Below are 24,114 nucleotides of genomic sequence, written 5' to 3'. Positions count from 1 at the left end.
AGCATGTACATAAGGTGCAGCACTGCCTCACTGCTGAGCATGTACATAAGGTGCAGCACTGCCTCACTGCTGAGCATGTACATAAGGTGCAGCACCGCCTCACTACTGAGCATGTACATAAGGTGCAGCACCGCCTCACTACTGAGCATGTACATAAGGTGCAGCACCGCCTCACTATTGAGCATGTACATAAGGTGCAGCACCAGCACCGCCTCACTACTGGGCATGTACATAAGGTGCAGCACCGCCTCACTACTGAGCATGTACATAAGGTGCAGCACCAGCACTGCCTCACTACTGAGCATGTACATAAGGTGCAGCATCAGCCCCGCCTCACTACTGAGCATGTACATAAGGTGCAGCACCGCCTCACTACTGAGCATGTACATAAGGTGCAGCACCGCCTCACTACTGAGCATGTACATAAGGTGCAGCACCGCCTCACTACTGAGCATGTACATAAGGTGCAGCACCGCCTCACCACTGAGCATGTAAATAAGGTGCAGCACCGCCTCACTACTGAGCATGTACAGAAAGTGCAGCAAAGATTCATCTCAACTAAATGCCGAGATCCTTAGATCAGGAACAGAAAATAAATTTATAGGACATTTCATAACTTTCCCAAATTATTATTTAAACATTTACTGCACATATTGTAGTACTGTACCCAATTTATTACATATTTTAGGAGTTAGGGTCAGTCCATTTTATACCAAGTGTACCAAAATGGACACAGACTCCACAGCCCTGACTACTGCGTCAGTAAGGAACATCAAAAACTTTACTGAAATAAAAGGTACTGGTCTGTGTACCTCTATTTTAGCAACTGAGAATGGTCAGGAGACCTGTATGAACTCCACACTGCTGTAAAGACAGAAATAAAACTGTATTTAATAGCAGGCAGGCACTCAATGGGAGTAAGCTGAAATGAGTTGTAACACCAGGCACAGCTACAAAAAAGTATGGAGAGGTGTCCACTTTTTGTTTAGGCACATCACACTATCTGGTCCCTTCGATGTAGTTAATCTACATGCATCTTTAGAATCAGACCTTCATCTAAAATTCATGGCCCATTCTAAGCAAAAGCCATACGTTTTTATTCCTTGGTATCCCCTTGAGGAGCGCTCTCTGTTCAGAATCATCACTTAGAGCACCCAACTTTGTAGCAAAACTCAGGTCCGGACTTCAGGGTTGTGATATGCTATAATAGGATGCTAAAACCTTCTACAAACCTCCTTGCTGTGAAAGAAAGATTTTGCTATCATGACATCTCACTCTTTGCACTAATCAAGCGCTGCTACATACATAACCATGTGGAGTCATTCCTTTTTAAGTGCGCCAAGTCTGAATTATTTTTTTTCACCTGACATCTTAGGATATTTATTTTCTTTGGTGTTTTTTGAAGTGCTACTTTAGTGAATTATAAAAATAATAAGCTTTGCATTATTATTGTCAATAGTTCATTTTTTATAGATTTCTAAAGTTTTGAAAAAGCCCGAATTCTGATCTTGTCTGACTTTACATTTTGTTATCACATCTCAGGCTAGAATTAAGATATAAAGATGGGAAAGGCACCATTTTGTTCAGAATTGCATTGGCTCTAATTGGGTATGTCACAAGTATATGTTTATTGTGTGACAAAGTCTGTGGAAAAGTGCTGGAGGGGAGATACATTTCACTGAGGCCATTAGCATCAGTGATTTAAAACCCATAACTTTGTTCCAGCACACTATGTGTTGAGAGGGGTTAAATCGGCCATTTTAAGGGCTGGGTTTTTGTGGACATCAAAGAGCGGGTGGGAGGCTGTCCACCGCATCTCCACCCAAGTTTTTAAAAATATAAAAGTTCAAATCACCCTCCTTTCGCCCCATTCAAAATAAAATAATTTTTTTTTAAAAAAAAATCAAACACATACCGTATATTTGGTATCGCCAGGTTCATAATTGCCTGATCTATCAATATAAAAAGAATTAACCCGATCCCTAAACGGCCTAATGAGAAAAAAAAAAAATTCAAAAACTCTAGAAGTACGTTCTTTGGTCGACACCACATTGTAATAAAATGCAATAATGGCGATCAAAAAAAATTGTATCTACACCAAAATAGCATCAATAAAAACGTCAGCTTGGCACACAACAAAAAAATAAGCCTTCACCCAACCCGAGATCACGAAAAATGGAGACGCTACAGGTTTTGGAAAATGAAGCTTTTAGTTAAAAAAAGAAGCTGGAATTTTTTTTACCACTTAAATAAAAAAGAACTTATACATTATTGATGTCTATGAACTCGTAATGACCTGGAGAGTCATAATGGCAGGACAGTTTTAGCATTTAGTGAACATGGTACAAAAAAAAACAAAAAAAACAAAATCAACCAACTGTGGAATATAAAGACTTACCAAAGTTACTTACATTTTCTCTAACTGTTTATTGACATCTTCATCATTTTCATAGTCTTTACATAGCTGTGCAACAAGGGATCCATAGGTCAAATTGAAGAGTTCAGAATTCTAGTGGGGACAAAACAAATATACAATTAATATCAAGTGTTTCAGTGCAGCCACGATAGATACACATGCAATTAAGAGGTTGCAGTAAATTAGGAAAGCCAGAATGCATGCAGATAAATTATAAAAAGAGAAAAAAGGATGAAAGAAAATGTGAGTATAGAGCCAAGAGTGTACTGAACCGGGGTACAAGCATGCAACTTAAAATGTAGATTAACTACTCTATAGATCCCTACAGGTAACAGCAGACTGTCTACACGCCAACTGCAGTGTTACTGCAGACCATCGCTGCAGTGTATATTGTAGAATTTTATATTTATTTTACATAAACATATAGATTTGTAGAATTGATAAACCTGCTCATTAACCATTAAAGGTTGCATAAGAAGGTCACAATCTGCCGGGCAACTCTTCACAGCTCATCTGTACTAACATTTAGGCACTCGTCGGGATAGTTATGTAGGTGCTGCATTTAACAGGTTTGTCATTGATTCTATCATACCTAGCATCTCACAAATATGCAAAGGGACACCATAGAAAAGTGTTAAGTAAACCCAGAAAAATACGGTAAACATTAAAAAGAAAACCAAATGTTGACTGCTACACATGCAGGGCCAAGTAGAGAATCAAAGTATAATCTCAAAAGAAGTTGATGTCAAAGTTAAAAAAAAAATGAACCACATCACACCAGGGTATATGAATATGATGACTTATGAAAAGTGCATTAAAATTACAGGTGTGAAAGAAACAGAAATATGCGATAAAGTGTATGCAGACACGTACCATGAGATGCAGAGATGCAGTAGGTGAAATGAATGGCAAATACCAATACTATACAATGAGTGCAGTGGGCAGATGGAAAGAGAGGAAAACAGTGGTTAGGCGAGTCAGGTCTAAAGTCAGTAACAGAAACTGCCAGCAAGGTGAAGCCCAGAAGTGCAACGCTCAAAGAGAAGCAACATGAGACGAAACTGCAGAAAATCACAAAAAACATGCTTCACGCACAAGCAGCGCACCGGAAACCAGAACACGGCCAAGGTGTGCCAATACACAGGAGTTACAGCAAGGCAAACAAGTCCCCACCTTCAGATTACTTGGTCGTGTTACTTTAAAGGGACTGCACAACTGATGGCCTATCTATAGGTGAATATTAGATTGGTGGGGGCCTGACACCTGATATCCCCAGGTGTACCTAGGGCTTTTCAGGATGCAATGACTCCTGACGAACAAATGGCTCAGTGATAACATAGTAATTTTCTCATCACTCACCTCTCAATTCCATAGGTATTCAGCTTCACTCCTACAGTCTGCGCTAGTCTACTACATTCATCGTTCACATGACTGATGCTGACAATCACTGGCCTCTGTGAGGATGCCGTTATAAACAGCATGTGCCCGCAGTCTCGTGCCACACAGGCCTCCCCCCCCATCGGTCCTACTCCGCACAGGCACCGCCATGAATGATGGGCCGCACAGACCCCCCCCCATGAATGATGCGCCGCACAGACCCCCCCCCATGAATGATGCGCCGCAGACCCCCCCCCCCATGAATGATGCGCCGCACAGAGCCCCCCCCCCCATGAATGATGAGCCGCACAGAGCCCCCCCCCCCATGAATGATGAGCCGCACAGAGCCCCCCCCCATGAATGATGAGCCGCACAGAGCCCCCCCCCATGAATGATGAGCCGCACAGAGCCCCCCCCATGAATGATGAGCCGCACAGAGCCCCCCCCCATGAATGATGAGCCGCACAGAGCCCCCCCCCCCATGAATGATGAGCCGCACAGAGCCCCCCCCCCATGAATGATGAGCCGCACAGAGCCCCCCCCATGAATGATGAGCCGCACAGAGCCCCCCCCATGAATGATGAGCCGCACAGAGCCCCCCCCATGAATGATGAGCCGCACAGAGCCCCCCCCATGAATGATGAGCCGCACAGAGCCCCCCCATGAATGATGAGCCGCACAGAGCCCCCCCCATGAATGATGAGCCGCACAGAGCCCCCCCCATGAATGATGAGCCGCACAGAGCCCCCCCCATGAATGATGAGCCGCACAGAGCCCCCCCCATGAATGATGAGCCGCACAGAGCCCCCCCCATGAATGATGAGCCGCACAGAGCCCCCCCCATGAATGATGAGCCGCACAGAGCCCCCCCCATGAATGATGAGCCGCACAGAGCCCCCCCCATGAATGATGAGCCGCACAGAGCCCCCCCCATGAATGATGAGCCGCACAGAGCCCCCCCCATGAATGATGAGCCGCACAGAGCCCCCCCCATGAATGATGAGCCGCACAGAGCCCCCCCCATGAATGATGAGCCGCACAGACCCCCCCCCATGAATGATGAGCCGCACAGACCCCCCCCCATGAATGATGAGCCGCACAGACCCCCCCCCATGAATGATGAGCCGCACAGAGCCCCCCCCATGAATGATGCCCCGCACAGAGCCCCCATGAATGATGCCCCGCACAGAGCCCCCATGAATGATGCCCCGCACAGAGCCCCCATGAATGATGCCCCGCACAGAGCCCCCCCCATGAATGATGCCCCGCACAGAGCCCCCCATGGGTCATGAGCTGCACATGAGGAGCTGCAGGGGCCACCGGGAAGATGGGGGACTGTAAGGTAAGTTACAGCTGTGGTATTGTTATCACACTGCCAATTGTTAGGTGACATAGAAACCCCAGTAACAGCAAACATGGAGCCCTTGTTGGTAAATTCCTAATCCACTGGGTGCAGAGGGGGCTGCAGTGTACCGACCCCCAGAAGCAGCAAGTGACGGCGTGCGCTCATGAGCTATCCTATCGGACGCCCCTCTATACACAGCAGGCTCACTGGCCGCCCACTCCTCAGCCTGTGCCTGACAGTCACCACACAGGGCCAAGCTCCGGGGCGCACAGGCGCAGACGCCGCCCGCACCCCCTCACCATCTTCTTGCTCTCTGTCCCTCTGTTAGTCTGTCGCGACATTGTGCTCGACTTCCAGAATCCTCCGCCAAAGGAAATAACCGATGTCACTGTCAGCCAGAAAAGCAGCGCAGGATCAGGAGCGTCCGGGGCCTGAGAAGCTGAAGGACCTTTGGTGACGTCACGGTCATGTGATCAGTCACGTGATTGTGGTAACCTCCGCGATCATGAGGAAAGCGCTTGTGTCCGGATCTGTAGCTGTCACTATGAGCCCCTCCCTCAGCAGTGTCAGTGTGCAGTGTGGCCAGCAGCATGGAGTGCGGCGCTGAAGTCAGCTCCTCCATCAGGCGGGTCACGTGTACAAGGCATTCAGAGGATTACATACACTTGGAAAAACCTCATCCCTGTGCTTAAGCATTACGCACACCTGTGCCACACCGCCCTTCAGCAGTAGACAAATGATAATTTTATTTCTATAGCGCCGACATATTCCGCAGCACTTTACATTTCAGAGGGGACTTGTACAGATGATAGACATTACAGCATAACAATAATCACATAGATCATAATAACAGATACCAAGAGGAATGAGGGCCCTGCTTGCAAGCTTACAGTCTATGAGGAAAGCGGTAGAAACGAAAGGTGGGTGGTAACAGTTGCCCTGATTGTATCTGTGGCGCTCCCTGAGGCTCAGTCGCCACAGAGGTACTGCACTTTCTCCTAAGGTGTAGTGCCCCACCATCCGGGTAAGGTGGGAGCTCCTTTCCACGCTCCAACACTCGCACCCCACACAACAGGGTAGTTCTGCACAACCACATTGCGGCTCAGTGCTTAGAGAGTAGCAGAGCACCTTTGGTGGTTCCCTGCTTGGAACACTGGATGTGCTGGGAGGTGGGTGGAGTTAAGATACATAAAAAGAGTGGGAAAGTGTAGGACGTGAGGTTCAGTCTGGCAGAAGGTCAGGCAGGTAAGAAGTCACTCAGACAGGAGTGAGGATCCCTGGAAGAAGGGATGGAGGAAGTAGTGCTGCAGCCGCCTCAGTGATCTGAGCCAGCTGGCACAGGAAAGGGAAAGAAGGAGAAAGGCGTAGAACTGAAACCTAAGCTTCTGTAAGAGAGAAAGACAAGTACGGAACGAAGGAGTATAGAGAACAGAGAGGGCGTGGGTTAGAAGAGGAACCCTGCCTATAGGTTCTCCGTTCAAGGCCGGGGCCGAGTCTCCGAGGTTGTATGGACACTTATGGTTCTGCAGCAGACACCGGTGGAGTAGTTGGCTGTAAATGTACTACTCCCATCTAAGACTTGGGGCACAACAGCAATTGGATAGAGAGCCGGGACTCAGGAGAAGGGAGTCCCCGAAGCAGGCTACAGCTGTCTGTTGTACGAGTAGAGTTCTTGGGAACATCTGTAAAGAGGAACTCCAGAGTACTACGGTACTGGAGATCTTCACACTTAAAGGCGCTATAGAGGAGACGTTCAGGAAAGGTACATGTTGGCGGAGTGTTGGAGGGGAGCTTTCCATCTTGCCTGGGGGTTGGCTGGGTCCCTCACCCGGAGGACACGGCACAGAAGCGCGCACTACTGACTGTGAGTAAAGCGTTGGAACTACATGCCCTGGTGTCCTCCATTCCTTCCTGCGTCCGTCTGCCTGACACTGCTACATCCCCTGCGCCGGACACTACACCACCTAAGTGTCCCCACATCTACACTGCCCTGGTATAACAGCTCTGCCTGTGGAGGGCTATACCATCATTGCTGCACCACACCATCTGTCCCGGAGGATCTGTCTGCAGCGTCGGCTTAACACCTCCCTTGCCGAACACCACAGGTTGCGTCACAAACTATTCACCATTAACTACATATACTTCCATTACTTGGGCGCCCAGAGCCACGGACCGGGTCACCGCTGCTGTGACACATCCCACTGACACCGGCCCGGTACCGAGTTCCCCGCAGCCCCGGGAGGGCAACCCATATGGACCAGCCATAATGTTAAAGGGAATCTGTCACCCTTTTTTTGCCCTATTAGCTGCCGGCATAGACATTGGGGTCTTATCTACAGCATTCTGTAATGCTGTAGATAAGCCCCCGATGTAACCTGAAAGAGAAGAAAACACGTTCTATTATACTCACCGAGGTGGGCGGTCCGGTCCGATGGGTGTCGCTGTCCCATCCGGCGCCTCCCTTCATACGATGACGTCCTCTTCTCCCGTCCTGAAATGGCTCCGGCGCAGGTGCATTGCTCTGCCCTGTTGAGAGCAGAGCAGAATTCTGCACTGCGCAGGCGCCAGACCTCTCCCAACGCCTGCGCAATGCAGGACTCTGCCCTCAACAGGGCAGAGCAGTGCGCTTGCGCCGGAGCCATTACAGGACGGGAGAAAAGGGCGTCATCGCATGAAGAAGGGAGGCGCCGGACAGGACGGCGACACCCATCTGACCGGACCGCCCACCTCGGTGAGTATAATATAACGTGTTTTTCTTCTCTTTCAGGTTACATCGAGGGCTTATCTACAGCATTACAGAATGCTGTAGATAAGCCCCCGATGTCTATGCCGGCAGCTGAAAGGCCAAAAAAAGGGTGACAGATTCCCTTTAAGTGTGTAACAGTACAGACACAAAGGGCTAATGGATGTATATAGCATGTGGGAACATGATGCGGGGAACCTGGTTATGGTAAAACTTTTGGCTGTGCCACACAGGGATAGTTAGGTTAATGTGTTGAGGCAGTAGGCCAGTCTGAATAAATGCGTTTTTAGGGCACGCTTAAAATTGTGAGGAGTGGGGATTAATGATCAACTTAACATGAATAGCTAAATGTAAAATACAACTTCAAAAATTCAGCATTAAAATAATAAAACTTATTTTTGCCAAACTGCATATTATAGTTCCCACCGGCTCGCACACCCTGCAGTCCCATGTTGTCAGTACATTAAGCCATCAGGTTTGAGTGTCGCCAAATTGAAAATCCAATCGGACTCCCTATTAATGAGTCTCTGCAATCTATTGGGGTACTGTCTGGTGTTTGTTCAATGATAGTGAGCTTCAGGCACGCAGGGTCCTTATTCTGCTTCATAAGGAAGTGTCTAGCTAGACTGTGACATACGTTACCCTTCCTGGTGTTTACAGGCCTCTCTCATCTTTTGACGTGGGAGAGCTTGCACAATTGGTGGCTGACTAAATACTTTTTTCCCACTGTATGTGCTTTGTGTATATGTGTATGTGCTCTGTGGTGTATATGTGTGTATATGTGTTCTGTATATTTATGTGCTCTCTCTATTTGCTGTGTGTTTGCCCTCTGTATACATATACATGTGCTCTGTGTATGTGTGTGCTTATGTATGTGCTCTTTATATATATATGTACAGTATGCCTGTATGTGCTATGTGTGTTTACTAGAGTTGAGCGAAACGGGTCGAAAAATTTCAAAAGTCGCCGACTTTTGTCAAAGTCGGGTTTCATGAAACGAAACCCGACCCTAGGATGAGGTCGGCCACGAGGTCGGCGACTTACGCGCCAAAGTTGCGTTTCAAAAGTTTGTTTTGCGCTCTTTTTCAGCCAATCAGGATCCACGGACACTGTGGGCAACGTGATGACATAGGCAGGGGTCACCACCATCTTTCAGAAGGGCATGCAAGTGATTGGCTTGCTTTGGTGGGCGTCACAGGGGGTATAAAAGGGCGTGCACGCCGACCGCCATCTTACTTCTGCCGATCTCAGTATAGGGAGAGGTTGCTGCTGATTCTGTAGGGAGAGCGTTAGGCAGGGAAGAAGACAAAAAAACTGCTTCTGCTGCTAGCGATTTGGCCTGCACAACACACCAGTCACTGTGTGTGCAGTGCAAGGGGAGGCTATATAGTGGTGTATCAGTGGTGTTGGTTGTTGGGCTGCCTTCAAAGGCTTCCTGACATTCCTGCATTGCTGTTTACCCACTGCTCCGCAAACTGCTTTTTTAAAAGCAATCCCAATTTTTTTTTTTTTTTGTCCTGCTGAGAAGAAAAAAAACTGCTTCTGCTGCTAGCAATTTGGCCTGCACAACACACAAGTCACTGTGTGTGCAGTGCAAGGGGAGGCTATATTGTGGTGTATCAGTGGTGTTGGTTGTTGGGCTGCCTTTTAAGGCTTCCTGACAGGCTGGCATTGCTGTTTACCCACTGCTCCGCAAACTGCTTTTTTAAAAGCAATCCAATCTCCCTTATCCTGTAGTCACTTTGGTCACAGCTGTGCCATCGAGCCTGTGACATAGCGCTCAGATATCAGTGGGCCTCACACAATCCAAAAGTGTCCAGTGTCCAAAAGTGTGTGCAGAGATTCAAAATCTCCCTTATCCTGTAGTCACTTTGGTCACAGCTGTGCCATCGAGCCTGTCACTTAGCGCTCAGATATTCATTGGGCCTCACACAATCCACAAGTGTCCAGTGTCCAAAAGTGTGTGCAGAGATTCAAAATCTCCCTTATCCTGTAGTCACTTTGGTCACAGCTGTGCCATCGAGCCTGTCACATAGCGCTCAGATATTCATTGGGCCTCACACAATCCACAAGTGTCCAGTGTCCAAAAGTGTGTGCAGAGATTCAAAATCTCCCTTTATCCTATAGTCACTTTGGTCACAGCTGTGCCATCGAGCCTGTCACATAGCGCTCAGATATTCATTGGGCCTCACACAATCCACAATTGTCCAGTGTCCAAAAGTGTGTGCAGAGATTCAAAATCTCCCTTATCCTGTAGTCACTTTGGTCACAGCTGTGCCATCGAGCCTGTCACATAGCGCTCAGATATTCATTGGGCCTCACACAATCCACAAGTGTCCAGTGTCCAAAAGTGTGTGCAGAGATTCAAAATCTCCCTTATCCTGTAGTCACTTTGGTCACAGCTGTGCCATCGAGCCTGTCACATAGCGCTCAGATATTCATTGGGCCTCACACAATCCACAAGTGTCCAGTGTCCACAAGTGTCTGCAGAAATTCAAAATCTCCCCTGTCCTATAGACACCTTGTACCTTGTTTTACATTACTATATAGTTTGTTGGATTTTGTCTACATTTCTACCAAAAATGAGGAAGGCTGGTGGAAGAGGCCGTGGAATTGGGCGGGGGTTGGCAGCTGGTAATGATGGTGTTGGTGGTGGATCTGATGGTAGTGGCAAGAGCAAAATAGGACCGAATGCAGGAGGTGTTGAGCCTGCGTCATCGTCTGGCTACATAAGGCCTCGAACGCTTAGTTTTCTAGGAGTTGGCAAACCGCTTTTAAAGCCAGAGCATCAGGAAAAAGTTTTGTCTTACATTGCTGACTCAGCCTCCAGCTCTATCGCCTCCTCTTCAGTTGTAAAAAGTAAAAGCACTGAGTCGTCATTGGAGGCTCATGTTCATGAACCACACCTTTCCTTGTGTCCTTCACCCCAACCAAGATTGAAGGATGACGCAGGCCATACTACTGATTACTCCATGGAGCTGTTTTCACATACCATGCCTGGATTATCAAGTCAAATGGTGAATTACCCAGGCCAAGATGAATCTGACATGGAGTGCACTGATGCACAGCCGCTGATGGATGATTCTGCTGGTACATTCACTCAGAGCACTACATTGTCCTCGCAGTGTACAGAGCCAGATTCTGACCCTGATGAGACTCAGGTGCCCCTTCCCGCACACTATACCACCATACACGGTGACACAGAGGAAGGTGCACATGATATAGAAGAGGAGGTGATGGATGACCCAGTTGTTGACCCAGATTGGCATCCATTGGGGGAAGAGGGTGCTGCTTCCAATAGCTCAGATGAGGAGCATCCACAGCAGACATCGACATCGCAACAGCTGTTATCTGGCAGGCCCGTAGCACTCCAAAGACAGGTTCCAAACATCAAAAGATTTGCTGGACATCTTGTCCAGAGGGTCAAAAGATCACAGCGTGCTAGGCCGCAAAATGTCTGCCAAAGTAGGAAGAGTGCAGTGTGGCACTTTTTTGAACAAAATCCTCATGATCAGGCCAAGGTTATCTGTAAGAAGTGCGCAAAGACCTTTAGCCGAGGGAAAAATCTGAAAAATTTGAATACCAGTTGCATGCTTAGACATTTAACCAGCATGCACTTGCAAGCGTGGACACAACACCAAACCTCAAGTGCCACATGTGCAACTGATCACAACGAAGGTAGTCAGCAACGCTACATTGTTTCCCCCACTGTAAGCCCACCGGTTAGCACAGCAGCAAATGTTGAGGTGTCGTTGCAAGGCCACAGCAGTCAGGGAATCCCACTGTTATATCAACGAAAGACTGATTCTAGGCCATCAGAAAGAACACCAACTCCATCACCATCATCAACCCTCTCTCAGTCCGCCCTGTCCACCGCTACTTCCACCATATGCAGCTCTCAAGTCCAGCTCACCCTCCCAGACACTATGAGTAGGTCAAGAAAGTACTCAGTCTCTCATCCGCGTACACTGGGTTTGATCTCCCACATTGCCAAACTAATCTCGTTTGAGATGATGCCCTTTCGGTTGGTGGAAAGCACAGCTTTCCGCGAACTCATGGCCTATGCAGTACCACGCTATGACCTACCCAGTCGCCACTTCTTCTCTTGCAAAGCCATCCCAGCCCTCCACCATCATGTGAAAGACCGCATTGTCCATGCACTCAAGCAGTCAGTGAGCGGAAAGGTGCACCTCACAACTGATGCATGGTCCAGTCGGCATGGCCAGGGCCGTTACGTGTCCATCACTGTGCACTGGGTTAATGTGGTGGATGCAGGGTCCACAGGGGACAGCGGTGGTGGGACAGTGCTGCCTAGCCCACAGTATAGGAAACAGTTGGCTGTAGGCGTTCGACCCTCCTCCTCCTCCAGAAGCGAAAGCTCGTCCACAGAGCGCAGTCGTACGAGCACTCCATCTGCAGCTGGCACTGTTGCACACAATGTGTCCCCCTATCGAGCAGCTAGTGGAAAGCGTCAGCAGGCTGTGTTGCAGATAATGTGTTTGGGCGACAGACACACCGCCGAGGTGCTGGCCGAGTACTTGAAGCGACAAACTGAGTCATGGCTGGGCAGTGTACATCTTGAGGCAGGCAAGGTAGTTAGTGATAACGGCCGTAATTTTGTGGCAGCCATAGCCCTTTCAAAACTCAGCCACATACCTTGCTTGGCTCACACCTTGAACCTGGTGGTGCAGTGCTTCCTCAAAAATTATCCGGAGTTAACAGCCCTGCTCCAGAAGGTGCGAAGACTGTGTGCGCACATCCGCCGGTCGCCTGTACACTCCGTTCGTATGCAGAAGCTGCAGCGATTGCTCCACCTTCCCAACCACCGCCTCATTATCGACATTGCAACAAGGTGGAACTCCACCCTGCATATGGTGGAGCGGCTGTGCGAGCAGAGGCAGGCCATAATGCATTTGTGGGAGGATACACGGCCAGGCACTTTGAGAGCAGACATGGAGTTGACAGGTGTGCAGTGGTCGAAGCTGAAAGACCTCTGTAAAGTCCTTCAGTGTTTTGAGGAATGCACACGGCTGGTAAGCGCAGACGACGCCATCCTAAGCATGAGCATCCCACTTATGCGTCTGCTCATGCAAACTTTGACGCACCTTAAGGAGCAGGTGTCTGCAGCCAATGTTGATGAGGAGGAAGAGGAGGAGGGAATCCTTGATGACATTCAGCCATTGTCTGCTCAGGGACCTCTCCTGGACGAGGTGGAGGAAGAAGAGGAGGAGGATGATGATGGGGATGATTACTTAGGGGAGGAGGATGCATCTCGTGGGGAAAGTGAAAATGTTGGCATGGCAAGGTCTGGTACAGGGTTTGTGCGTGACTGGAGGGATGTGGATTTGCCAGAAAGTGCTCCTCCACCCAGCACTCGCAGTGCTTCATTGACACCGGGAACATTGGCCCACATGTCAGATTATGCCTTGCGGATCCTAAAAAGGGACCCCCGCATTGCCAAAATGATGAACGATGACGACTACTGGTTGGCCAGCATCCTGGATCCACGCTATAAAGGCAAATTACAAAACATCATGCCACAGGAGAACCTTGACCTAATATTGGCTAATAAACAAGCAACTCTGGTAAATCGGTTGCTTGAGGCATTCCCAGCACACAGCAGCGGTGATGGTTCTCACACGAGCCGTACGGGCCGGGGGCAGCTTGGCAGAGGTGTTCGTGGTGCACACAGCAGAAGTGGCGTTGGAGACAGGGGTTTCATGACAATGTTGTGGACTGATTTTTCAAATACCGCTCACACAACTGGTAATACTGCATCGATGGAAAGTGACAGGAGACAGCAGTTGTCAACTATGGTTACAAACTACTTTTCCTCCCATATCGATGTTCTCCCACACAGGTCATTCCCCTTTGACTATTGGGCCGCTAAACTGGACACCTGGCCTGAATTGGCCCAATATGCCTTACAGGAGCTCGCTTGCCCAGCTGCAAGTGTGCTATCGGAAAGAGTCTTCAGTGCAGCTGGATCAATCCTGACAGAAAAAAGGACCCGTCTGTCAACCCAAAATGTGGATGATCTAACCTTCATTAAAATGAACCACGCATGGGTTTCCAAGGATTTTGTCCCACCTTCCCCTGATGACACATGGCCGGGGTCACCACCTAGCGCACGACACCGTGCGAGTGCCGTTGCCCTGGACAGGTGGGTAGGCCAACTCTTGGGCGCGGGCACTGGCACAGGGTCCCTCATAGTGCAATCAAGTGTCTCTGATGGTGGTGGTGCACACCTGCCGTCAGACACACCGCTGTACTATGAGGGGCCCAGTGCCAGTACCGACGCCCACGAGTGGGCCCCCCCTTGCTTGGGCAGGGCCCCAGCATTTGCAATCTTTACCTCTCCCTGCTCCTCCGCTGTGTAATCTGGGCCGTCAAATCCATACTGTGCCTGACACCGTCTGAGCCTGCCTCCTGAGACATATATTTTGAATGTGTACGCTATCCATACATGTTATCCGGGGATACGGTACCCTTTCTAACCTTTGTGCAATCACGTGCAATCCATACTGGGCCTAACACCGCCTGAGCCTGCCTCCTGAGACATATATTTTGAATGTGTACGCTATCCATACATGTTATCCGGGGAAACGGTACCCTTTCTAACCTTTGTGCAATCACGTGCAATCCATACTGGGCCTAACACCGTCTGAGCCTGCCTCCTGAGACATATATTTTGAATGTGTACGCTATCCATACATGTTATCTGGGGATACGGTACCCTTTCTAACCTTTGTGCAATCACGTGCAATCCATACTGGGCCTAACACCGTCTGAGCCTGCCTCCTGATGTATAGACATATATTTTGAATGTGTACGCTATCCATACATGTTATCTGGGGATATGGTACCCTTTCTCACCTTTGTGCAATCACGTGTAATCCATACTGGGCGTAAGAACGGCTGGCGAGCTGTTAAGCAAGCTACAGCACCTGTGGTTTGCACACGTAAGTTTTTCATTTTTTCAGGAATGACGGTTAGGCCTAATTCCGGAACTGCGGTTGACCTGCACTTACTGGGAAATCATTGTTCGCGGGTAATAATTGTAATCAGTGATCCCCATCACTAACGTTGTTCAGCGGGTTATCTGCACCTGTAAGCGACAAACGCTGGCCTTTTCAGTGTAGCGCACTGAAAGCCACGGACATGTAAGGGCATGACCCACCAGTTATTGGCCAATCTCATGTGCCAGAGCCTCACGTGTCCCTCTAGTAAGCCGGACTCGGACCGCGGGGCATGACGGAGTGTGCATCTGTTCTGTAGCTGGCATGGTTGAGGTTTCCCAGGTGGAGTCGAATTTAACCGTAGGCTCCACTCCTGGTGGTGCCCTTCTGGACATTCCTTTAAGGTTCAGCTTTGCAACCATACTGCCCACGTAAAACAAACACTTTGCCTTCATGAACGCTGTTTGGAGGGTCATGACTCGTGGGAATAACGCCGCCCAATCAGTTAACCTGCTAGAGAGATCCTTCGTTGCTCCCAAGCATGACATCACACTCCCTAGGAAGAAGGTAATGCCACTGTGGCGACCGTACTCCTGGGGGCGACACAAGTGCACTGATGCCCAGCCACTGCTCGATGAATCTGCTGGTACATTGACCCAGACCACTACATTCCCCTCGCACGCTACACGACCTGAATCTGACCCTGATGAAACTCAGGTTACCCTTCCCATATACAGTTCCATCTTACACGGTGACAAAGAGGAAGCTGCAGATGAAAGTGCAGGTTCGGCCCACCCGCCATCAGACACACCACCATACTATCAGGGGCCCTGTGCCAGTGCCGTCGCCAATGAGTGGGCCCCCCCTGCTTGCCCAGGATCACAGCACTTGCAAAGTTGAAATACTGTGCAGTGAGATAGAAGATGGGGACGACGAGGAATCCAGACAAGTACAGGGATTCCCTAGCGAGGAGACTTATTTGATTGTTTTCAATGTTGGGACAGCAATTTTTGGGGAGCACTATACTCTGGAGAATGATAGATGGGGCCCACCATACACTGGAACATTCCAAAGGTGGACATCAGACACTGGAGCAGCATTTACAGGGCCCATTATACACTAGAGCATTAGAAATGGGGCCCATTATGTTTGGAGCATTATTTGGGCCCATAAGACAGTGGAGCTTCATCCATGGGGACCAACATATACTGTAGCATTATGTGGAGCTCATCATATACTGTTTCAAACATTATATGGGACCAATGATTCTGTATGGAGAAATAGATGGGCCTCGTCATGAGATGTAAAAAGTGAGGTATTTTTCATTGTACTATACCGCTATTTCTCTGCCTTATCGGAGCATGATGAGTTGTGGTATGTGTTAAAGGGGCGCTCTTTCGCCCAGGGCACATGAAAACCTGCAGCCAGCCCCCCCCCCCCCACAACTTTAGCCAAATAACCCCCATTTTTCAGTGCGTAACATGTATTATGAAGTTAATTAAGGTTGACAAGCTTAAGTAAGAAGAATTGATGCTTTTGGCATTCAAATGGGCACTGTAGGTGTGTTTCCTGTCCTCCTCTCACTGCCGACTTTTATTCCCCATTGACTTACATTGGGTTTCGTGTTTCGGGACGACCCCGACTTTTCCCTATAATCAGACGATCTTGCTCGACCCGACTTTTGGAAAAGTCGGGTTTCACGAAACGAAACGCGACCCTAAAAAACCAAAAGTCGCTCAACTCTAGTGTTTACTTATGCATATGTGTATATACAGTCATATGTTAAAGTTTGGGCACCCCTATTAATGTTAACCTTTTTTCTTTATAACAATTTTGGTTTTTGCAACAGCTATTTCAGTTTCATATATATAATAACTGATGGACTCAGTTATATTTCTGGATTCAAATGAGGTTTATTGTACTAACAGAAAATGGGCAATCTGCATTTAAACAAAATTTGGCAGGTGCAAAAGTATGGGCACCGCAACATAAAAGTGACATTAATATTTTGTAGATCCTCCATTTGCAAAAATAACAGCCTCTAGTCGCTTCCTGTAGTTATTAATGAGTTCCTGAATCCTGGATGAAGGTATTTGTGACCATTCCTGTTTACAAAACAATTCCAGTTCTGTTAAGTTTGATGGTCGCCGAGCATGGACAGCCCGCTTCAAATCATCTCACAGATGTTCAATGATATTCAGGTCTGGGGACTGGGATGGCCATTCCAGAACATTGTAATTGGTCCTCTGCATGAATGCCTGAGTAGATTTGGAGTGGTGTTTTGGATCATTGTCTTGCTGAAATATTCATCCCCTGCGTAACTTCAACTTCGTCACTGATTCTTGCACATTATTGTCAAGAATCTGCTGATACTGAGTTGAATCCATGCGACCCTCAACTTTAACAAGATTCCCGGTGCCGGCTTTGGCCACACAGCCCCAAAGCATGATGGAACCTCCACCAAATTTTACTGTGGGTAGCAAGTGTTTTTCTTGGAATGCTGTGTTTTTTAGCCTCCATGCATAACGCCTTTTTGTATGACCAAACAAATCAATCTTTGTTTCATCAGTCCACAGGACTTTCTTCCAAAATGTAACTGGCTTGTCCAAATGTGCTTTTGCATACCTCAGGCGACTCTGTTTGTGGCGTGCTTGCAGAAACGGCTTCTTTCGCATCACTCTCCCATACAGCTTCTCCTTGTGCAAAGTGCGCTGTATTGTTGACGGATGCACAGTGACACCATCTGCAGCAAGATGATGCTGCAGGTCTTTGGAGGTGGTCTGTGGATTGTCCTTGACTGTTCTCACCATTCTTCTTCTCTGCCTTTCTGATATTTTTCTTGGCCTGCCACTTCTGGGCTTAACAAGAACTGTACCTGTGTTCTTCCATTTCCTTACTATTTTCCTCACAGTGGAAACTGACAGGTTAAATCTCTGAGACAACTTTTTGTATCCTTCCCCTGAAAAGCTATGTTGAATAATCTTTGTTTTCAGATCATTTGAGAGTTGTTTTGAGGAGCCCATGATGCCACTCTTCATAAGAGAATCAAATAGGAGAACTACTTGCAAGTGGCCACCTTAAATACCTTTTCTCATGATTTGATACACCTGGCTATGAAGTTCAAAGCTCAATGAGGTTACAAAACCAATTTAGTGCTTCAGGAAGTCAGTAAAAAGTAGTTAGGAGTGTTCAAATCAAGAAAATGATAAGGGTGCCAATACTTTTGCACCGGACAAATTTTGTTTAAATGCAGATTGCCCATTTTCTGTTAGTACAATGAACCTCATTTGAATCCAGAAATATAACTGAGTCCATCAGTTATTAGATATATGAAACTGAAATAGCTGTTGCAAAAACCAAAATTGTTATAAATAAGAAAGGTTAACATTAATAGGGGTGCCCAAACTTTAACATATGACTGTACATATGTGTATCTAATATGCAGTTTATGTGTCACATATAGTGTGTGTGTTTCTGTAGTTTCCACATTTACTGTATAAATACCAGTAGATGAAAATTCAGAGGTATAAACATGTCAGCAATCATCCAATGAACTAGAAAATTATGCTCATTGCCCATTGTAGACCGGATATACAGTGGGTGAAATAAGTATTGAACGCGTCACCAATTTTCTAAATGAATCTATTTCTAAAGGTGCTATTGACATGAAATTCTCACCAGATGTTGGCAACTACCGATCCAATCCACACAGAAAAGAAATCAAAACACAGATGTCCATAAATGAATGTATGTGTAATAACAAGAAATGACCCAGGGAACAAGTATTGAACAAGCTTACTGAAATTGAATTAATACTTCATACAAAAGAATTTATTGATGATGACAGCTTCAAGACGCATCCTGTATGAAGAAACTAGTCACGTGGATTGCTCAGGTGTGATTTTTGCCAATTCTTCCACACATACACGCTTCATATCCTGGAGGTTCCTTTGGGCTTATTCTATAAACGCTGAACTTTAGTTCCTGCCATAAATTTATGTTGGATTCTGGTTAGGTGACTGGCTGGGCCATTCTAGCAGCTTTATTTTCTTTCTCTGAAACCTATTGACGCGTTCAATACTTGTTTCACTCACTTTATACTGCTGATAACTTGTTATGTATGGGGACAGAACAATCTATTAAGATATTATTCTCTCCACATCATTCTTTGTCAGCTTGTGTAAAAGCGCCTAACAACAAGCGCCTAACACCTCAATACAGCCGTTCGCACTCATTTCATAGTCTGAAATGAAATGAAACCTAAATGTTCCTGTTTGATGTTAGCATTTGGGGGCCTCACTTTGTGTAAAACAAGGCCTTGCTTTGAACTCCACAAATATAAGAGAAAGTCTTACCATGTCCAAGTCCAAGAAGAAGCCATATATCAACACAATTCAGAAATGCTGCCATCTTCTCTGGGCCAAAAATCATTTTAAATGGGCTGAGCTAAATGTGAAACTATTATGTGGACAGCTATTGGATTTTTTCCCATTTTCAGTACATTATATGGTAAAAAAGAAATGAATTTTGTAATGTTAGCCCCCCCCCATAGCCAGACAAACAATAAAGGGGGGGACTCGTGGCAGCATAGACCCTTATGTTATTACATGATGTCTTGGTCATGCTAGGGTTAATAAACTGGTCATATTTTGTTATGGATTTTGGTCAGGGCCTTGTGTCAAGCTGGAACCGGTTTTATCTGGTTCTTGGCGCCCTTTTTTAAAACAACTGTCATTGGTCAGTTAATTTTGGCGGTCTTTTGTCCACACTATAAATAGAACTGTTATCTTATCTCAGGCATTACGTCGCTAACAGAAGAAGAGAAGATAAGAAGATTACCTCATGGAAGATTTACTCTAGCAGATCATCGCTAGGGCCGGAGACAGGGACGGCGAGGTCTGGCTGAGGAGGATTTGTCTGGCTATGAAACCAGCTATAAAACCTCACTCGTCAGCTCCGGAAGCCACCTCCCGCCCATTTGAACTATGCCTACATCCACAGACTCCGTGTCAAGAAGTGACTTCCCCTCCGCGGTCAAGCAGTGCCCCGAGAGTGAGAAGACCCCAGGCGGTATTCACCCCTCCAGCGCCGCCGCCTAGATCTTCCAACCACGCACAGGAAGTCCTCGCAACATCCGCCCGCCCTCCAGCCAGGAAATCCTGGAGCCCAGCGCAGGATTTTCGCCAGGCCCGTCAATCTTCTCCAGAGACGTCATCTCTGGTCACCGCCAGGCCAAACACACGCCGCGGCCGTAAAAGCGCTATGGTGTCAAGCTCACCTGGCCCCTCTCCAACGCCGGCGGCGGCCTCTGCCAGCGGCGGTCACTGGTCTCCATTAAGGCTCCAGCTACACCTGCGCAGGGATGAAGAGGAGAACCCGGCTTCCAGAGCACATCAGCTGCACTCCCCTGTTCAACAGGGTCTGAGGGCTGGCTGCTCGTCAGATCAATATCCTCCATTGGATGTAGCAGGAAGGGGTGAGAACATCAATGTTCCCCTGTCTGTCTCTCAGAGGGTTAATATTAAGTCTGTCATGAGGGAAGTTTTAGCAGAGGCATTGGGTGATTCATTTATTGTTCCTGCCCCATCAGCTAATGTCAGTGGGGCGGTTCACCCTGCAGTCAGGGAACCTTTAACCCCTCATAATCCATTCAAAGAAGCTCTGACCTGTGAACTATCCCCTCTAGGCTTTCATTTTTCTGCAGCCACCAAAGAGTTGATTTGGGAAAACAAATATGTGGATTTGTTTGGCTTGCTTCCTCGTGGGGAGCAGCTGGGTAGAGCTAAGAAGGATAAGCCTGACTCCGATGATCCTAGGCGTGTTTCTTTGAGATCATTCAACAACTGGGTCCAGGTGTTCGCAATCTACTCAGCTGTCCTCGGCGAAAAGTTCCCAAACCTTTGTAGCAAATTATTACAGCATGTGGACACAATTTTGGAGGCCTATAGAAACTTTGGTGGCTTCGCTTGGCTCAGCTATGACGAAGCCTTCCGTCAAAAATTAGCCGTTCACCCTGAAGTTCATTGGGGTGTGAAAGATGTTGGGCTGTGGATCAACCTGATGCTCCCTCAGCATCAGTATTTAAATAGACAATCATCCCTTCCAGCCCAAAAAAGGGGTTTTTGCTTCACCTTTAATGATTCCACCTGTAAATGGAACAATAGCTGTAGATTTCGGCACAAGTATTCCTTCTGTGGCAACGCTCACCCAGTGTCGAAATGTTTCAAAGAGCAAGCCTCTCAACAACCTCATTCCAGGGAGTTTGTTCCAAAAAGCGCAGACTCCAGTGATTCTGGAAAACATTCTAGTTTGGCTAGACAATTACCCAAATTGGGAGATTAGTCAGCTTTTATTTAATGGTTTCACTTTTGGCTTTTATGTTCCACATTTCAAGGGTTCTGGTTGCAAACTATCAAAAAACCTACTGTCTTTATCCATCTTCCCGGAGGTGTATAGAGTCAAAATTTTTCAAGAAGTACTCTTGGGTAGGGTGGCTGGCCCGTTTTCATCACCACCGTTTCCTAATTTTAGGGTTTCCCCGTTAGGAGTAGTGCCGAAAAAAGAGATAGGGTCTTTCCGCCTAATCCATCATTTGTCATATCCTAAAGGTTCGTCTTTAAATGACGAAGTAGACAAGACCCTATGCTCTGTGAGTTACGCCTCTTTTGATTCTGCCTTAGAGCTGTTGAGAACATTTGGTAAGAACGCTCTTTTGGCTAAATCTGACATTAAGTCCGCTTTCAGAATTCTCCCTGTCAACCCCTATGGGTTCAATTCTCTGGGTTTTTATTTCGAAAACGAATATATTTTTGATAAATGTTTACCCATGGGTTTTGCCCTATCCTGTTTTTATTTCGAAAGCTTTTCAACATTCTTACATTGGGTCCTGGAATCAGTTTGTTCAGACTCTGGCATCTAAGGGTATGTGCACACGCTGCGGATTCCGCTGCGGATTAATCCGCACAGATTTTGCAAAAACCGCAGATAAACCGCAGGTTTGGTCCTGCGGATTCACCATCTCCACAATGGTGGAGATAGGAACCCGCTGCGGATTCCGCAGAAAGAATTGACATGTCAATTCTTTCTGCGGTTTCAAAACTGCAGCAAATCCGCCCGGATTTTTCCGCAACGTCTACACAGCGTTTTTTTTTACCATTCATTTGAATGGTACTGTACACCGCAGCTAAAACTGCTGCGGGTCCGCAGCGGCCAAAACCGCTGCGGAATCGCAGCGGAATCCGCAGCGTGTGCACATACGCTTACACTATCTAGATGATTTTCTTTTCGTTGGTCCACCGGATTCTCAAACATGTTCACGTACACTGCATACATTTCTGAGTTTGTGTAGTCATTTCGGTATACCTATTGCCAGTGATAAAACTGTTCTTCCCTCTCGCTCTATTGAATTTTTGGGCATTACCTTGGTCTCTGAGAGTTTAGAATTTAGCCTCCCGGTCAAAAAAGTATTAAAACTTCATGATGCCCTCTCCGGGGTTCTGTCCAGGGAAAAGATCACTCTAAAAGAATTGCAATCTGTTTTAGGGTTGCTCACCTTTGCCCTCAGAGTGATTCCTATGGGCAGAGTGTTCTCTAGACGCCTTTATGACACAACTAAGGGTCTCTCTTCCCCTAACTCTCATGTCAGGGTCTGTTCTGACATGAGAGAGGATATAAGAATTTGGCTTTCATTCCTCTCAGAGTTCAATGGTAGATCCTGTTTACAATCTGGTTTCATTCTTGCAGACTCTTTACCTCTACTTCTTGCAAATGACATTTTCTCAGGATGCGCAATGATTTTTTTATCTCATTGGACAATTGCACCTTGGCCTAGTTCTTGGTTAGACCGTAATATCACCAAGAATGTGTTAATCTCGGAGCTTTTTTTCTATTTATTTAGCCATCTATTTATGGGGATCGTCTTTACAGAACTACAGGTTAACCTTTCTGTCATCTAACCAAGGAGTAGTTTTTTCCATCAACACTTTATGCTCAAAAAACCTATGGGCATCCAAAATTTTGAGACAATTGGTTTTACTTTGCCTGAAGCGTAATATTTGGATTAAAGCGAGACTAGGTGTTAGTGATAAAGCTATGTTTGCCAAGTCTCTGTGTCTTAGTCAGTGGTCGAATTTTTACCAACAGGTCCCCAATGCAGATACGGATCCTACGCCCTGCCCTCCGGCAGTCTGGGACACTCTAGCAATATAATTTCGCAATTTATTGAACAATCTCTGTCACAGAGAACATGGGCCGACTATTCGGCCGCATGGTTTCATTGGGTTGAATTCTGTAAATGGCATAACTTTGATTTTATGCTTTCCACTCCTGCTGCAGGGCCACAGTTTGCAGTCTTTTTGGTACATAAGGGTTTATCCTTTGCTGCTGTGGCAAAATATTTCGCGGGAATATCATTCTTTTTGAAACTTTGGGGCAATCCTCCCCTGACAGGATTTTTTCCAATCAAACAATTTCTAAAGGGTTTTAAAAAAGGCAATTTTCGGCCTGACTCCCGAAGGCCGATATCTCTGTGTCTCTTACGAGATCTCTGCCTATCTTTAGATTCGGTGTGCTTAAACTCTTTTGAGTCTTCTCTTTTTCGTGCTGCATTTTCTATTGCATTTTTTGGGGCTCTCCGTGTAGGTGAGTTGGTCTCAGCTAAGAAATCGGAGCCTTCTGGGCTTTTCTTTGCTGACATCAGCTTACAAGCATCGGTCCTCTTTGTTTTCGTACGTAAATCTAAAATGGATCAGTGGGGTAGGGGGTCTAGATTAGAGTTAAAGAGATTTTTGGATCCCGTTATATGCCCAGTAAGCACCACTAAAACATGGCTTTCGCTGAGGTCTCATGCTCCAGGCCCTCTTTTTGTGCACAAGGACTCGTCCCCTTCAACCATTTTTCAATTCAATTGCATCCTTAAAAAGCATCTTCGTTTGCATGGTAAAGATCATTTGAACATTACATCTCATTCTTTCAGAATTGGAGCAGCTACAGAGGCATCCAGATCCGGGTTGTGTAATGCTGCTGTTATGAAGTTGGGAAGATAGGAATCTGGAAGATTTAAGCTTTATGTTAGGCATGATTTATATGATTATTAATCTCTCATTTATTTTAGGTCCGTTGGTAGTTTGGATCATCGGTCACTCTTTTGAGTACTGGGCTCAGAAGAGGACCTACCAGCGGCCTTATACTAAAAACCTGTCTTTTAACCCCATTGATGTTCAAATTTTTTGGCACAGTGTTCGTGGAATGCGTTGGGTTAATTTTGTTCCAGTGT

General features: G+C 46.8%; 1 protein-coding gene across 3 annotated transcripts in view; it reads right to left on the bottom strand.

Moving 5' to 3' along the window:
* Positions 1 to 5,740, bottom strand: part of TRAPPC3 (trafficking protein particle complex subunit 3) — a 36,688-nt gene extending 30,948 nt beyond the window's left edge. Inside the window, exons 1-2 of one of the 3 annotated variants that reach the window (XM_073562801.1) lie at positions 5,438 to 5,740; positions 2,412 to 2,509 (exon numbers count right to left, since the gene is read on the bottom strand). In XM_073562801.1, the coding sequence (XP_073418902.1) occupies positions 2,412 to 2,509; positions 5,438 to 5,479 (140 nt within the window). In that variant the 5' untranslated portion in view covers positions 5,480 to 5,740. Of the gene's footprint in view, positions 1 to 2,411; positions 2,510 to 3,511; positions 3,547 to 3,589; positions 3,611 to 5,437 lie in introns of those variants that run through there. The other 2 variants (XM_073562816.1, XM_073562810.1) reach the window with 2 other exon arrangements.
* Between the last annotated feature and the right edge of the window lie 18,374 nt (positions 5,741 to 24,114).

Source organism: Dendrobates tinctorius, unplaced genomic scaffold (assembly GCF_039654945.1).
Source record: "Dendrobates tinctorius isolate UK_male_01 unplaced genomic scaffold, ASM3965494v1 ptg000015l, whole genome shotgun sequence".
Lineage (NCBI taxonomy): Eukaryota > Metazoa > Chordata > Amphibia > Anura > Dendrobatidae > Dendrobates > Dendrobates tinctorius.
Note: the sequence above shows the minus strand (reverse complement) of the source record. Positions and strands in the feature narration are given on the sequence as shown.